General features: G+C 40.2%; 1 protein-coding gene across 1 annotated transcript; it reads left to right on the plus strand.

The window, feature by feature from the left end:
• The first annotated feature begins 2,378 nt into the window (after positions 1-2,378).
• Positions 2,379-17,068, plus strand: LOC131197946 (vomeronasal type-2 receptor 26-like). Its single transcript, XM_058182452.1, has 5 exons — positions 2,379-2,522; positions 2,827-3,684; positions 4,797-5,024; positions 8,643-8,769; positions 16,173-17,068. Exons 1-5 carry the CDS (start codon positions 2,379-2,381, stop codon positions 17,066-17,068), a joined length of 2,253 nt encoding a protein of 750 aa, XP_058038435.1.
• Positions 17,069-17,271: the final 203 nt, after the last annotated feature.

A 17,271-nucleotide genomic window follows, 5' to 3' on the forward strand; every position in this document is an offset into this window, starting at 1 on the left:
TGTTACAGAAGTCATATTTTCTGCAATCTAGATTAAAGCGGTTGACATTAAGTTTAAATCTGTTAGTTGCTCTAGTATTATTGCAGTTAAAGCTGAAGTAGTCTTTAACAGGAAGGACATTACAATAGATGATTCTGTGAGTTAAACTTAGGTCTTGTCGAAGGCGACTGAGTTCCAAGTTTTCTAAGCCTAGGATTTCAAGTCTGGTGGGATAGGGTATTTTATTGTTTTCAGAGGAATGGAGAACTCTTCTTGTAAAATATTTCTGGACACGTTTAATTGTATTGATGTCAGAGATGTGGTGTGGGTTCCAAACAGGTGAGCTGTATTCTAGAATTGGTCTAGCAAATGTTTTATATGCTCTGGTTAGTAGTGTGGTGTTTTTGGAAAAGAAGCAAAATTAGGTTTACAACTCTTAGAGCTTTTTTTGCTATGTAGTTGCAGTGGGCTTTGGCACTTAGATCATTTGACATGAAAACTCCAAGGTCTTTAACGGGATGGGGGTCGTCTGTAAGATAATGTCCATCTAGTATGTACTTAGTTTTTGGGTTCTTTTTTCCTATATGTAAGACTGAGCATTTGCTGGTTGAAATTTGGAGCTGCCAATTTTTAGACCAAGCGGTTAGATGATCAAGGTCGTTTTGAATGATAGAAGTATTGTCTGTGGTGTTAAATAGTTTGACATCATCAGCAAAGAGAACACAATTACTTGAGATATGGTCACAAAGATCATTAATGTATAGTATAAAGAGTGTTGGTCCAAGGACGCTGCCTTGAGGAACGCCACTCTTGAAAAGAACAGGATTTGATAGAGCATTGCCAATTTTGACCACTTGTTGTCTGTTAGACAGAAAAGCAGCTATCCATTTGTGGAGGGGTCCTGAGATGCCATAGGATATTAGTTTTAGGAGAAGTTTATCATGTACTACTGAGTCAAAAGCTTTGCTTCTCTTCTTTTCTTTCATTGACACCTAAATGTATTTTCTTTCACTTTTATGCTTAAAAGTATTGTTTGCTAGTCAGTTGATATGATCAGTTCCAGTGACCATATTTAGTCGTTTTTAATTTCAGAGCTGTCTTAATATTGATGTTGAAATGGAGATGAATATTGTTAATTTTAATCATAAAGCATATGGATTTCATTCTCCTCAAGAAATTTCCTTCCTTCAGCAAAGTCCCTTGTTGAAAGTAAAAAAAAAGTTTGACTAAACTACATATTGCAGAAGCTCTCTGGTGAATCTTGAGGGGTTTTTTTCTTTTATTTCATCCAGATATAAAACAGGAAACCCACTAGTGCATAATTTAGGTTATAATAGGTCTAGGGTGTAAAATGGAGCTAGCTTCCTTTGCTTAGAAAATACAGATAGGATATAGATAATACTGCATGAATTTTTTTCTCCTCAAGAAACTGACTAATCTAAATATTGCAGATATCCTCTGGTTAATCTTGAGCTTATTCGTCTTTCGGTTCATAAAGATATAAAAGAGGAACCCTCCAGTGCATATTTTAGATTATTATACATTTAGGTGTGAGTTGGCTTCCTTCTCTCCGATAATACAGATAAGATATAGATAATACTGAAATCAGATAGAAACATGGAAAATGGATGTGTTTCATGTTTAAACTCAGTAAACTGGTGTTTGATCCATTACCTCTCCTGGAAGCTGTTTCCAAGGTTCTATTTCACTTTGGTGAAGTTAATACCTTTTAGCAATAGTTTAGAACTTCCCTCCTGTCAGTTAGAGATTATGTCCCCATGTTCTTATGTTGTAATTAATATTGAGAACATTGCCTTCTAGAACCTTATTCACACTCTTTAATATATTTAAAGATTTCAATCATGTCCCCCTTTCTCTAGGCTGCACATATTCAGATCCTCTAATATTTCCTTATATTTTTTGTCCCTCAAACCTTGCATCATTTTTCTTGCCTATATCTTGACTCACTCAATCTTATCAATATCTTTTTTTAAGTGAGATCTCCAGAACTGTACTCATTATTTCAAATGGGGTCTAAGTTAATGCCACCTTAGCTCAATGTTAAGTAGCCACAACTAGATTGGTGCTTTCCAGTTGATAAAAACTAGGGCTATTATTTGATAGCGACCAAATTCCAAATGTCCAGAACTAACAATAAACACTAATTTATATCTTCATGAATATATATGTATAAAACAGCTGTGCAATTTTGAAGCAGAAATATATTGACATAGTTTATATCACCACAAAGGTTTATCACTCATAATTACCAGCACACTTTGGCTCTGGCATTTGCTGTAAAGGAGATCAATGAAGATTCTGGGATTTTACCCAATGTTAGCCTTGGTTTCTATATTGCTACTGACTACAATATGGAAAGTACGACTTATCATTTAGCAATGGAGTTTCTATCTACAAAAGATGAATTTATACCCAACTACAAATGTAATGACCAGACCAACACAGTAGCTGTCATTGGAGGACCCCGTGGTAACACCTGTCTCAACATGGCAATCTCTCTGTGCAACTACAAATTTCCCCAGGTGAGACAAAAAATGGATCAATATGAGAGGATCACCAGCTATTTATTCTATTCAGAAGGTGGGTCTCTGAAATGAAAATTTCAGCAAAACCATGAAAAAGAACATCTTGAAAGGACTGTCTCTTTTTGCTTGATGGGCAACATTGCATATGTCATCTAAACCTAATTTTTAAGCACCCTATTTTTGAATCCCACTCAAACCCAGAGATTAGATTAAATAAACCCACATGCATTGGTTTTTAATTTTTGTTTTTATTTTGGAAGAAATCCTTCTTTCTTACGTTCTTCTGACTTCCTTCGTTTAGATCACATATGGATCAGCTCCACTGATGAATCCTGAAACAGCAACATTTGTCAAATGGATGTTCCCGGATGACAACCACCAATTTCAAGGAATACTGCACTTATTGTTGCATTTTGGATGGACCTGGGTTGGGTTAGTTTCCATGTATGAAGAAGATAGGGACAGATTCATTCAAAAGAGGCTTTCCATGTTTTCAGAGAGAGGAATCTGCTTTGATTTTATAGAATGTCTTCCCCTGATAATATATGGTAATGAAGCTGCTGCGTATATAGAAAATGCAGACAAAATATTCAAAGTGATCATGGAAAGTACAGTCATTGCAGTTATCTTATATGCTGAAATTGCAGGCTGGGTGCCTTTGAGACTAATGATCTATTTTTTCAGTTATGATAATATTCCAAAGGAGAGAAAGGACAAAGTTTGGATCATGACAGCCCAGATGGAATTCACATCCATTCTAATGCAGAGACCGTTGCCCATTGATTTTCTCCATGGTGCACTTTCTTTTGCAATTCACTCAAAGCAGTTGACCGGATTCCAACAATTTATGCAGAATAGAAAGCCAAACTTAGAAAAAGACGATGGATTGATTAGGGATTTCTGGAAAAATGCATTTGAATGCTCATTCTCCAGTGATATTACAGATGGGAATGCTGAAATGATCTGCACTGGAGAAGAAAAGCTGGAGACTCTTCCTAATTCTGTCTTTGACACCACCACAAATGCACATAGTTACAGCGTCTACAATGCAGTCTATGCTGTGGCACATGCTCTGAAGGCCATGTACTCTTCCAAACTCAAAGGGGGTCGAAAAATGGATGAGAGGAGATGGAAGCTTTTTCTCCGATCACCTTTGCCAGTAATGTTGTTTAATGAAAAATTTGGGGAAATCATCAAGTACCAGAACAGGAGACTGGTTTTGTGTTTTGTTTTGTTTTGTTGTGTTGTTTTAACAGTTAGAATGCTTTATAATTATATGTAGTTTTTAAAGCTATATAGAAGTAGTTGATATTTTCATATGAAAGAAAATTTTTAAAAAAGGAATATTAATCTAAGGCTTAGTTAAAGACACAATATATATATAACATACGAGCTCCATTTTATGTCTAAAATGGTATGTACAGGATATTTTTCAATCCATTATATTTGACAATTTTTTACGTAGAAAATGAAAACTGCTTAACTATTGAATAGCATTATTATTCTTCACCAGCTTAATTTTTGAGTTACTAAGATTCAAAGATGTCAAAGGTACATATTCAAAAGGAAACTATACCTACTGTTACTTCCAGTGAATAACAAAATTGTCAATGAATTGCATGAAGAATATTCCAAGTTTATTTCTTTCTAAAAAGTAACATCTGGAATTACCCCCAGATGGAAGTAAAAGCCATCTTGTCCTAGAATTGCCTGTCTCAGAGAAGTCTACTTTGCCTACACTAAGTCTCTTTTTATGACCATGTAATCCCTTAATTCAGGGTAGAGTTAGGGCAATTGAAAGGAGCTGAGTTTTTTCTGGCTGGATGCCCTTCCTGACTCCACACAGAGTTCACAGCAGATATTTTCTCTTTGTGCCCTCATGGAGACACAGTTGTCCCTTCTTAGGATTTAACTCTTAACCTTTTAAATGGGATGCAAGGGTCTTCACCAGTAGGTCACCATGTCATTCTCTATCTTGCCATTTATGTGGCAGAACACTAAATTCCCCATTTCTGAAATGCTCGATCAAAGCAAAGTGATTTTTTGTTGGAATTGTCATCTTTCAGTTTTTCAGATGAGAGTTGAGAATGTATTTGATAAAACTATATTTTGTTAAAGGTTTGAAATAGTTTGACCAAGGCAAAATGGAAGAGCTTATTTTTCTTTAAGCCTAGGCCAAACTGAAAGAAACAAATTGAAATTTTCCCATCCCCTTCAATGATTCCTGATAACTTTCCTGTTTCTTTCCTGTTTTTTGTCGTCTTCCTTTAGCTCCACCGTTTTTTGCAACAAGTCTCCTTTAACAACAGTGCTGGAGAACAGATTTCTTTTGCCCCCAGTGGGGAATTAGAAACTGGACTTGATATTTTGAATTGGGTCACATTTCCAAATAAATCTTTTCTGAAAGTCCAAATTGGAAAGATCGACCCCCAGGCTCTTCCAGACAAGCTCCTCACCCTTTCTGACAAGGAAGCCATTTGGCCTCTCATATTTAACCAGGTGTGTCTCATTTTTCCCTTTTCCTGAAATTATTAACCATGGATTGATGGAATAAATCAGGGATGTCAAACTAGCAGTCCGCAGGCCAGATGCGTCAAATGCAGGCCACGCGCACCTCAGCTCCACGAAGGGAAAAACTGTCACGATAGGTCACATGGGTGCAATGGGATACCCCAAGTTTGATACCTGTGGAATAAATGATTAAACCATCACAATTACAGCAACATTTGGAGTAAGCAAGCATTTAGCAGTCCATATGTTATTCGTTGAAGTTACAATGACACTGAAAAAAGATATGTATGACCACTTTTCACACATACAACCATAGCAACATCCTCATGGTCATGTGGCAATTGTCTCATATTTATGACAGTTACAGTGTCCCAGAATCATGTGATCACCTTTTGCCAGTCACTGGGGAAGTCAGATTCACTTAGCAACTGTGTTACTAACTTAACAACTGCAGTGATTCACTTAACAACTGTGGTGACAAAGGTCATAAAATGGAGTAAAACTCACTTAACAAGTTCCAATGCTAAGCTATCTTAGTATACAGGGTTTCTTTCTAAGTGCATTTGCAAATACTTTAGAGGTGTATGTACTTTAAAATAAATAAAATTTATTAAGGCAGAATGATTTTTTTTGGAAAAAAAAATACTGATTTCTTGATTTCAACACTTTAGAATTAATTTTTTAATAATCTCCTCTGAAATAAGGGATGGTTGGTCAAATTCTTTGATTAGAAAAAATATAATATCTACATACCATACTTTTTGGAGTATAAGACTCCTCTTTTTCCCCCTAAAGTGGGTGAAAAATTAGGTGCGTCTTATGGACCGAATACGATCATTTTGGGGCTTTCGAATTCTCCACACATCACATTTTTGCCCTCCCTGGCCCCCAGAAGGACTCTGCAGTGCTTCGCATGGCCCGTTTTCACCAAAATATGGGCCCATTTTTGGGTTTTCAAGTCCTCTGCACATTGCATTTTCACCCTCCCTAGCCTCCAGAAGCATTCTACAGGCCAAAATGGGCATGTTTTGGGTGAAAACATTTAGAGTGGTTCTGAGGTCCTGGGAGGATGAAAATGTGATGTACAGAGGCCAAAAACTATTTTTTTCTTTTTTGCGTCCTGTAAATTTAGGTTTGTCTTATTGTCCGAAAAATATGGTAGTAGCTGTTTGGAAATCCCTGGCAACACCTTTTGCATGAAAAAAGAAAAAAAAAAGTATCTATGATCCGTAGTTTCAATGATTTAAAAAAATGGATAATCCAGGACTTCCAGCTGATATTGCGGTGCTATCGGATGTGAAAAGTGGCACTCTGCGAATTTGCACCGAATCCCTTTGTTGGAGGGCCCCAAAAGAGGCTAAAGTCACCCTGTATAGATGATGAAGAATGGAGGGGTGCCTTGCAGGTCGCAGAAAGGCTTTCCTGCTTGATCAAGGGCTAATTCCCCCTCATCCGATGAGGAAGAGGAGATGCGGCCATTATGGCTGCTGTCAAGCTGGGGCAGCTGAAGAAGCAAAGACTGTGCTGGAGCAGTGTGGATGAACAGTGACTAGAACTGGGTGAGGTGACTTTTTTACCTGAAACCTACCCTAAAGAAAATAAACTCTGGAAAAGGGACTCTTTGAAGAGTTTGTTTAAGCAGTGAACAATTACAGAGAGAAAAATCATAGACCCAAAAGAAAAGAAAATGATATTAAGAAGAGAGTGCAAAATCTTTAAGAATATAAAAAGATTGGCTCTCTAATTTTTATTGGCAATAAGGCATTTTAAATCCTGGAATTACTTGTCAGAATTTTGATTATTTGTTTCAATTAATAAAAATGAAACTTATTAGAATCTACGCAATGTTGAAGTTAAACAGAACGCGCCATCTACTGTTGAATGTAAATGCATTTTTTCGTTGTTGTTGTTTTATTTTGTATTAGTTTGGTAGTTTCAATTTTCCATTTAATACAATGTTTGCAAAAAACACCAAAATGAAATATGGAATTTTTGCTGGAGATCCGAAAGGTGCTTTTTCAAGAGGAAACTGGACTTTCTTGTTTTTTCTTTGAAGATGTTTTGCTTCTTATCCAAGAACCTTCTTCAGCTCTGACAAGATAGTGGGGAATGGAAAGATTTATATTCCTTGCAGACAGCTGGAGAGTTTACTGGAAACTTTATCTATCTAGCTACCTAACTAATTTTGACAATCCAAGTGCAGTAATATTTTTGCAGAAAATTGAGAATTTAAAAGGCTTTCTTTAAATTATTGAAATAACTTGCAGAAACTTTGTTCTTAAAATCTATTTCAAATATTTCTTTTATTTTTTAAAAGTTGTTTGCAACCCATCTTACCGCAAGGCAACTTTGGATGGCATAAAACATTAAAATAATATGGCATAAAACATCAAAATAATACATATTCAAAAACACAGAATTTCTGCGAAGGATTCTCTCTCTTTTATCTATTACTTAATTATGTAATCATAGTGCAATGGCACTTCAAATAAGATACAAAATTCATTAAAGTAGAGGATGCATGTTTTTTCCCCTAAAAACTAATTAAAAACTAATCAGTGAAGAAAGGAATATAGGTATTTCATTTGGTTTACAGAATACAGAGTAACAGAGTTGGAAGGGACCTTGGAGGTCTTCTAGTCCAACCCCCTGCCTAAGCAGGAAACCCTACGCCACTTCAGACAAATGGTTATCCAATATCTTCTCAAATTTGATTTGACATGAATAAAAAAATGGGACCTCAGGAGGGCATATTTAGAGGGATTCAGAATTAAAGGTATTTCCACATTGCCTCAAGTTGATCTTTAGAATGTAATTCGAGGAAAACTCGAGGATAAAACCTATAAAGAACAGTTGCTGGAACTGGATATGTCTAGTCTGATGAAAAGAAAGACTAAGGGTAACACGATGGCAGAGTTCCAGTATCTCAGGGGCTGCCCCAAAGAAGAGGGAGTCAAGCTATTCTCCAAAGCCCCTGAGGGTAGGACAAGAAGCAATGGATGGAAACTAATCAAGGAGAGGAGCAACTTGGAACTAAGGAGAAATGTCCTGACAGAACAAACAATCAGTGGAACAACTTGCCTTCAGAAGTTGTAAATGTTCCAACACTGGAAGTTTTTAAGAAGAGATTAGATAACCATTTGTCTGAAGTGGTGTAGGGTTTCCTGCCTAAGCTGGGGATTGGACTAGAAGATCTCCAATGTCCCGTCCAACTCTGTTATTCTATTCTATTCTATTCTATTCTATTCTATTCTGTTCTGTTCTGTTCTGTTCTGTTCTGTTCTGTGCTGTTCTGTGCTGTGCTGTGCTGTGCTGTGCTGTGCTGTGCTGTGCTGTGCTGTGCTGTGCTGTGCTGTTCTATTCTATTCTATTCTATTCTATTCTATTCTATTCTATTTATTGGGAATGATCAATCGATTAATGTAATAGGTATGAAATAAGAAGCAGTTGAATATTCAGTAGGGAATATACACCAGGAATAAAACTGGAAATTGCAACACCAATGTTGGGATTAAATATGAAGAGTTTGTATATGTATAATTGATAAAAAGAACAATTTGCCAAAGATACATTCTTTCTGTGAATTCTGATTTTATTTATGAACAGGCATTACCTCTTTCCATCTGTAACAAGATGTGTCCTCTTGGCCATAGCAAAATGAAAGTGGAAGGAAAATTATCCTGCTGCTATGACTGCAAAATATGCCCAGAAGGAAAGATAGCAGATCAGTTGGGTAAGCAAAGGATTATATTAAATGTATCAATGATATAATAAATATAAATGGGGGGTTATTTTTAATAAATAAATATTTTTAATAAATATGGTGATTGAAAATATTGCGCTTGACATCATAGTGAAACATTTGATTTTTTTTTTCATACTTCTGTGAACTATTTGGTTCACTGAAGAAATTTATTTTCTTTAACTCTGGAATATTTTTTGGGATGTCAATACCTAAATATTTAATATTTTTAATTTAAACTTTCCTTTCAATACATCTACTTCTTCTTAATTTGGTTATATAACATCATTTCTGATTTTTCAAAGTTTATTTGTAATCTCCACTATATTCCCCAAATTCATTCAGGTGTAAATATATAACTACTACGGGATTTTGAAACAGTGGTGAAATCTGAACCAATTTACTCCTGGTTTGCCATGTGCATGCACATGAGCAGTGCTGAGCACACACCAAATGTGAGGTGTGCACCCACATGCAATGTATGCCAAAAGGAGGCATGGCGTAAGTAGAACAGTGCGTGTGTGTGTGGGGGTAATTAGCTGTTGCATGCTGTAATGTATCTTTAAGGGTTTTTTGGAGGGAAAATAGAGCGGGAAATAGCACGTTGCTGATTGGTTGTTGCCTCCGACTGAACTGTATATAAAGAGGGGTTTGTCTGTTGTTCGCTGCTGGGTTCACTATAAACTAAAGAGTTGTTGTCACTCATCTGGTCTCCTGCCTCGTTATTGCCCGAATCTAACACTGGCGACGAGGGTGGGATATTGAGGCAAGAAGGGTGCCAGGAGTTTACGAACCCAGCAAGTAAGAGGCGGTAAATAGCAATGTCTAGCTATACACCGCCAGCGCCATTCGACCCAGCAAAGGAAAAATGGGGGTCATACATGGCTCGCTTCGAGTGTTTCCTCGAAGCCAACGAGCTCCAAGGAGTCTCGGACAACAGGAAATGGGCGTATTTCCTGAGTCACTGCGGTCCCGAGGTTTTTGACACCGCGGAATCGCTTTCTGAGCCAACGCCGGTACAGGCGGTACCGTGGCAAACTCTGCAGACTGTTTTGAAAGCCCACTATGCACCAACGCCTTCCAAGTTTGTTCAACGGTTCGAATTAAGGCAGCGCATGCAGCGAGAGGGCGAGTCCATCAGTGTGTACATGGCAGCACTGAGGAAAGCCACGAACCATTGTGAGTACCGAGACTTGGAAGACGCGTTGCTCGACCAGCTAATTTGCGGGGTCAGGGACATCCGTTTGCGACAGCGGCTGCTGTCCAGAAGCAACCTAACGCTCGCAATCGCCCTGGACGAGGCAAGGGCTCACGAGATGTCTACCCAAGCGGCAGAAACGCTACAAAAGCCGGTCGCGACAGGGGCGGCAGCGAAAACAACCCCGGTCCACAACGAGGAAGTCCAGGCCGAGTCGGAAGAGGAGGAAGAGGAAGAAGTCTTCCACACCGGGAGGCCGGAGAGGGAAGACCGGGGCGAATGCGCGAGTTGCGGGGGCCAACACCAACGGCAACGTTGCAAATTTAAGGATGGCACGTGTCGGCGATGTGAAAAAAAAGGGCACATCGCGAAAGCCTGCCGAGCGCCCCAACCTTCCCGCCAAAAATTCAAATCGACCAATCAAAGCGCGGGAACCGCAAAACGCCCCGGCATTGGTCAATTTAAAAAAGGCGCAAAGTTGAATCAGACCGCCGTGAGAGTGGGCCAGGCATCAACGCGCCTAGAAAAAAAAATCTTTATTAAAACACTCATCGAAGGAGTGCCGTGCCGAATGGAAGTGGACACTGGATCTTCAATTACGATCATGTCCTGGAACAACTTAGAAAAAAACTTGCCGGCTATCGCGAAACGCAAACTGCGGCCACAGAAGCTAAGAGTGCAGGACTATCAAGGGAACAGGATCCCTGTTCGAGGGGTGACGACCATCCACGTCAAGTATGGACAGTTCGAAAAAACTCTGCCCATCACCATCGTCGATGGGACTCTGCCTAGTTTGTTGGGACTAGACTGGTTCCGGGCATTGGGCATGGGAATGACCGGAGTCTTCCGAAATGAAGTCGACCTCAAGGACGAACTCATGAAGGAGTTCGAGGACGTCTTCAAAGATTGCCTGGGCAAGTACAAGGGGACCCCTATCTCCTTCAACCTAGACCCTCAAGTTGCCCCTATCCGTTTAAAGGCTAGGAGGGTTCCCTTCGCCCTGAAGCCCAAGATTGACCGGGAACTGGACAAACTAGTAAGCCAGGGGATACTAGTGCCAGTCGACCATGCGAAGTGGGAGACGCCGATAGTCACCCCAGTGAAACCAGACGGGTCGGTCAGGATTTGCGCCGATTATAAGGCGACGCTAAACAAAGCTTTGCAAAAGAGCGCTTACCCCGTCCCAGTGGTGCAACACTTGCTACACTCGTTAGGGCAGGGGCAGGTTTTTGCCAAACTAGATTTGGCCCAAGCCTATCAGCAGTTACCCGTAGATAGCAGCACGGCCGAAGCACAAACAATCGTAACGCACAGGGGTGCTTTCAAATGCACCAGGTTACAATTTGGGGTCAGTGTGGCACCAGGGTTATTTCAAAATTTAATGGAGCGGCTTCTGCAGGGGCTCCCCGGGGTGGTACCGTACTTTGATGACGTACTGGTATCCGCCGACAATATGGAAGAACTTGGGGTGCGACTGAGAAAAGTTTTAAGTATTTTCCGGTCCGCCGGTCTAAAAGTCAAATTAAACAAATGCCAGATCGGGGTAGGATCCGTAGAATTCCTGGGCTATCGGATAGACAGGGAGGGGATCCACCCCACTGAGAGCAAGGTTAGGGCAATCAGAAAGGCCCCAGCACCCCAAAACAAAACAGAGTTGCAGGCGTTTTTGGGTCTGGTAAACTTTTACGCGGTCTTTTTAAAAAATAAGGCAACTATAGCCGAGCCGCTACACAAATTACTAGGGAAAAATGCTGCATGGTCTTGGGGAAAGGCAGAAGCTAGAGCATTCGAAGCAATAAAAAACCTCCTGTCTAGTGATAGCCTATTGATCCAATACAATAGCACACTACCATTGGTGCTAGTTTGTGATGCATCCCCCTACGGGGTGGGGGCTGTGCTCAGCCACAGGCTACCAAATGGCACAGAAGCCCCTATAGCGTTTTACTCCCGAACAATGTCCTCGGCTGAAAGGAACTATAGTCAGTTGGATAGGGAAGCCTTGGCCATAGTCTCCGGGGTAAAGAAGTTCCATGAATATGTTTTTGGTCGCGACTTCGAAATCGTCACAGACCATAGACCCTTACTAGGGTTGCTGGCTGGCGACCGCCCAACGCCCGTGGCACTTTCGCCCAGATTGACCCGATGGACTATCTTTCTGGCTGCATATTCTTACAAACTGCTACATCGGCCAGGAAAGGAGTTAGGGCATGCAGACGCTTTGAGCAGATGCCCTTTACCAGCGACTATCGAAGACCCCACTCCGGGCACACCCGTCTTGTTAATTGACTCTTTGGACTCTGGTCCAGTCACTTCCAAGGAGGTGGCTCAGGCGTCTTACAAGGACATTACATTAAGGACTGTAATTGGTTGGGTGCAAAGAGGATGGCCCGCTGCGCCGGGCGAGCGTTTTAGGGAATATGTAAAAAAGCGTGGGGAATTGTCGGTGCAAAGGGGGTGTTTGCTCTGGGGGGATAGAGTGGTGGTCCCAGAGAAATTGCGGAAAAAAGTTCTGGAACTTCTGCACGAAGGCCATCCTGGAATCGTGAGAATGAAGGGTTTAGCCAGGAGCTATGTGTGGTGGCCCTTGATGGACATGGAGATTAGCGATAGGGTTGGGAAATGCCAAGCATGCCAGGAATCCAGATCACTACCACCAACGGCCCCAATCCGAGAGTTGGAGAAACCCCAGGGGCCATGGTCCCGAATCCATATCGATTTTGCCGGCCCCTTCCACGGCCAAACATTCTTAGTGGTGGTAGATGCATTTTCCAAATGGCTGGAAATCATTCTAATGAAATCCATGACCGCAGAGGCTGTAATTTCAGTCCTGCGGCACCTTTTTGTAACACACGGGTTACCAGACACACTCGTTTCAGACAATGGGCCACAGTTCACGGCGACCCTTTTTGAGGGGTACTTGGCGGAAGAGGGCATCCGGCATGTCCTCTCGGCGCCTTTCCACCCTGCGACGAACGGCCTTGCAGAGCGTTTCGTCTGGAGTGCGAAAGAAGCATTGTCCAGACTCAGACCCGGGGATTGGCAATTAAAAATTGACACCTTCTTAGCGGTACAACACAGAACCCCTTGTGTAGCGACTGGCCGCAGCCCAGCAGAGCTACTGATGGGGAGAAAGCTTAGATGCCTGTTAGACCGTTTAAACCCGAACTACACACCAGACGGGTACAAAACAACACCGGGCAAAACAAGAGAATTGACAGTAGGCAGTTCCGTATGGGCACACAATTATGGTGAAGGCCCAAACTGGCAAAAGGGAACAATACTAGAAACAACTGGGCCCAAATCATATCTCGTAGAGATAGAGGATGGCCGGGTTTGGAAACGCCACATAGACCAGTTAAGAAAAAGAATAGCCACAAGTCTAGAAACAGACGAAACAGGCCCTGACTATCAAACGATTGAATCCACAGCTAACTCAAACCCGAGAAAACCGCAGGACTTATCTGAGTTCGATGAGGTCCAGTGACACCAACCGGTCCCTCCGGAGGGAAGCAGGAACGACTCTGCAAGTAATCTAAGGCCAGGTGGCCTGGAGGAGGAGCTGAGAGGAACGAACAGTCCCTCCGGCCAGCTCGACTCACTCCCAGATAATGAACTGCGCAGGTCCGAAAGAGTTAGGAGACGCCCTGCGTACTTACGTGACTACGTAGAAAAATAATTATTCATTTTATGTAAATAGGGGTAAAAAGTTTTCTGGGAGGGGAGGAGTGTAATGTATCTTTAAGGGTTTTTTGGAGGGAAAATAGAGCGGGAAATAGCATGTTGCTGATTGGTTGTTGCCTCCGACTGAACTGTATATAAAGAGGGGTTTGTCTGTTGTTCGCTGCTGGGTTCACTATAAACTAAAGAGTTGTTGTCACTCATCTGGTCTCCTGCCTCGTTATTGCCCGAATCTAACACATGCAATCTTTTTTTTACTTTTAAAAGCATTTTTTACAACCTATTCGACCAAATAGATTGTTAAAATTGGTTGTAAAACTGCTTTTAAAAGTAAAAAAGAGGCTCTGACAATTAGGAAGCTCAGCTGTGATCCTCAGAGCCTCTTTTTTTACCTTTTAAACACATTTTTTACAACCTATTCAGGTGACTAGGTTGTAAAAATGCTTTTAAAAGCAAAAAAGAGGCTCTGACAATCAGGAAGCTCAGCTATGATCATCAGAGCCTCTTTTTTTACCTTTTAAAAGCATTTTTTAAAAGAAGCGGCAAGTGGGCAAGTGGGCGACTGAGTGATTGGGTGGGCATGGGTGAGGGGACAGGGATTTTTACTACCGGTTCTCTGAACCACCAGCCGCCATTGCTACTGGATTGGCTGATCCAGTCCAAACCGGGAGCATTTCACCCCTGTTTTGAAATGTTAATGATGTATCATCTGCAAATAAATTTATTTTATTTCAATTTATTTCAATGAATGTTCCCTAATTGCATTTGCCAAAACCTCTATCAATAATGCAAATAAAAGTGGGGATGAAGAGCAATCCTGTCTCATTCCCTGGCTTAAAGTTATTGGCTCTGTAACACCATCATTTATAATTATTCTTGCATTATTCGCTGAATAAAGTTGATTTATCACTTTTCTAATTTTTCCCAATCCCTAACCTCTATTAATATCTATACATCTCTATAAATATTACAGTATATATACACACACACATGAAGATCGTTTTTTAAAATATATTTCTTCTTCTATAACAACTAAAAGATATACAATATATTTCAATTGTGCTCTTATCCCCTCCAACACAACATATATTCTTGACTAGGTTTATTCCCTTTGCCCTCCAGCAACACTGTTTTTATAAAATCCCCGCCCGCATATTTCATTATAATTGTTTAATAAATTTAATTTCTGTTGTTAATTTATGATTTGTTGCCATACTCCAAATTTCATTGGGATATTTCTTTGAATATCCCAATTTTGTCCCCAATATTTAGCCATCACTAATCTAGCTGCCAATATTGCTGTAAAAATCTTAGTATCTTGATTAATAAGGGATATTGCTCTATATGATCCTGGGTTGTATGATCTTTATCTGGTTTCGCTATCAGTATTGTCAAAGATTTCTTCCAGGAACTTGGAATATTTTCCCCTTCCATTATTTTATTAAACATTCTCTTCCTCTTCAGCACCAATGAGTCTTTAAATTTTTTATAATATTCTATGCTTAGTCCATTTAACCCTGGTGCCTTCCCTATTCCAAAGTATTAATAACTTCAATACCTCCTTTTCTTCTATTTGTGATTCCATTATTTCTTCATCGTATTCTTGAATTTTATAATTTAAATATTTAAATTTGATTTCTTTTCATACTTCAGCAAGCTATTTGGTGATAAAATCAATTAGTTCATTCTAACTTTGAGCAAAAGAAGATTTGAATTATTCCTTCTTCTGTTTCCTTGAAAAATTATGAACAGTTTTTTTCCAGAAACCTTTGTCATTACTTTTTGGAAATAAAGATAATTTTGCTTTGGTAATGTTTCCATAATTTTTACAAGATTTTACTTCCTATTTTACCCAAATGAGTAATTGATTGATTGATTGATTGATTCTGGAATGTATAAGGGTGCCTATCTCATATAATAAACCATGGTGGCTTACCAAAATCTTTAGAAACACAAATCACCCTTGCCACCACATCCCAGATAAATCAGGTTCCTGAGTCAACCTCCATTCTAGCCTAATTCTTTATGTGAACCACAATCCTACAACAAGGTTAAAGGATAGGGAACCCAAGTAATTCAGATGGAAGAGTATTGGAAAAGGCTAGACCAGATAGAACTCTGAACTCCCCAATGGCAACAGTTAACACAAAAGATCTGGAACATGCCTACATGTCAGACTTTTGAGAAAGACAGATACCATTAAAGAAAGGTGTCTCACCTATAATTTGGCCCAATGACATCCAGGGTGATGATAATCAGAAAATTGAATTGCATAAAAGTACGCAACTAGGAGCCAATCAAGCTCATGCAGAGTAATAGAACTAGGTGAGTTAAGTGTATGTCCACTGCAATGCAAACCAGTTTTGCTTTTGAAATGGTCTTTAAGGGCAGCACCATATAAAGGTCATTCCAGTAATCAAATTGGAATCTCGTTAAGTCTACAGAATTCTGTATAAAATTGAAATATATTGAATATGAAATGATGAGATAATGTTTCTATGAATGGTTTCTTTTTCAGACTTGGATGACTGTTTCCCTTGTCCAGAGGATCAATATCCAAACAAGGATAAAGATAGTTGCCTCCCAAAAAGTGTAATTTATTTAACTTATCAAGAACCTTTGGGGATTTCATTGGCGGTGATTGCAGTCTCCTTTTCTGTCATCTCAATTGTGGTGCTCGGGATATTCATTCAACATCAGGACACACCTATTGTGAAAGCCAATAATAGGAACCTCACTTATAGCCTTCTTGCTGCTCTCCTGCTCTCTTTCCTTTGCAGTTTACTCTTCATTGGGCAACCTAATCAAGTGAAATGTGTCTTGCGACAAACTGCTTTTGGTGTCCTCTTCTCTGTAGCTCTTTCATGTATACTAGGGAAAACAATCATAGTGGTCCTTGCTTTCATGGCCACCAAGCCCGGATCCAAAATGAGGAAATGGGTGGGGGAAAGGCTGGCTATCTCTATTGTCCTATCTTGCTCCTTGACACAATTCTGCTTTTGTGTGGTGTGGCTCACAATTTCTCCCCCCTTCCCAGATTCTGACATGCATTCCATGGCTGAAGAAATTATCCAGGAATGTAATGAAGGTTCCACCACAATGTTTTATGTTGTCCTTGGCTTTTTGGGGTTCTTGACTGCTGTCAGTTTCACTGTGGCCTTCCTAGCTAGGAATTTGCCTGACACCTTTAATGAAGCCAAATTTATCACCTTCAGCATGTTGGTCTTTTGCAGTGTCTGGGTGTCATTTGTTCCCACCTATTTGAGCACCAAGGGAAAATACATGGTGGCTGTGGAGATCTTCTCCATTTTGGCTTCAGCAGCTGGATTACTGCTCTGCATATTTCCACCCAAATGCTATATCATTGTTCTGAGACCTAATCTGAATAAGAAGCAGCAACTAATGAAAAAATGAAACTGATTTTAACACCACACCCTTTGAAAAAAATCTAATTACCATATTTTTTGGAGTATAAGATGCACTTCCACCCCAAAAGAGGGTGAAAATTTGGGCGCGTTTTATACACCAAATGTTGCCCCACCCACCCACTGACCCCAACATTTGGCCTCTGCCTCCCAGCAATTTATCACCTTGCAGCAAGCAACAAACTGCAAACA

The sequence above is a fragment of the Ahaetulla prasina genome, chromosome 4 (assembly GCF_028640845.1).
Source record: "Ahaetulla prasina isolate Xishuangbanna chromosome 4, ASM2864084v1, whole genome shotgun sequence".
Lineage (NCBI taxonomy): Eukaryota > Metazoa > Chordata > Lepidosauria > Squamata > Colubridae > Ahaetulla > Ahaetulla prasina.

Coding starts and splice junctions, on each gene's coding strand:
- LOC131197946 (XM_058182452.1), top strand. CDS start 2,379: ATGGAGTTTCTATCTACAAAAGATGAATTTATACCCAACTACAAATGT. Junction 2,523..2,826: donor GCAACTACAAATTTCCCCAG/GTGAGACAAAAA, acceptor TCCTTCGTTTAG/ATCACATATGGATCAGCTCC. Junction 8,770..16,172: donor AAAGATAGCAGATCAGTTGG/GTAAGCAAAGGA, acceptor TTTCTTTTTCAG/ACTTGGATGACTGTTTCCCT.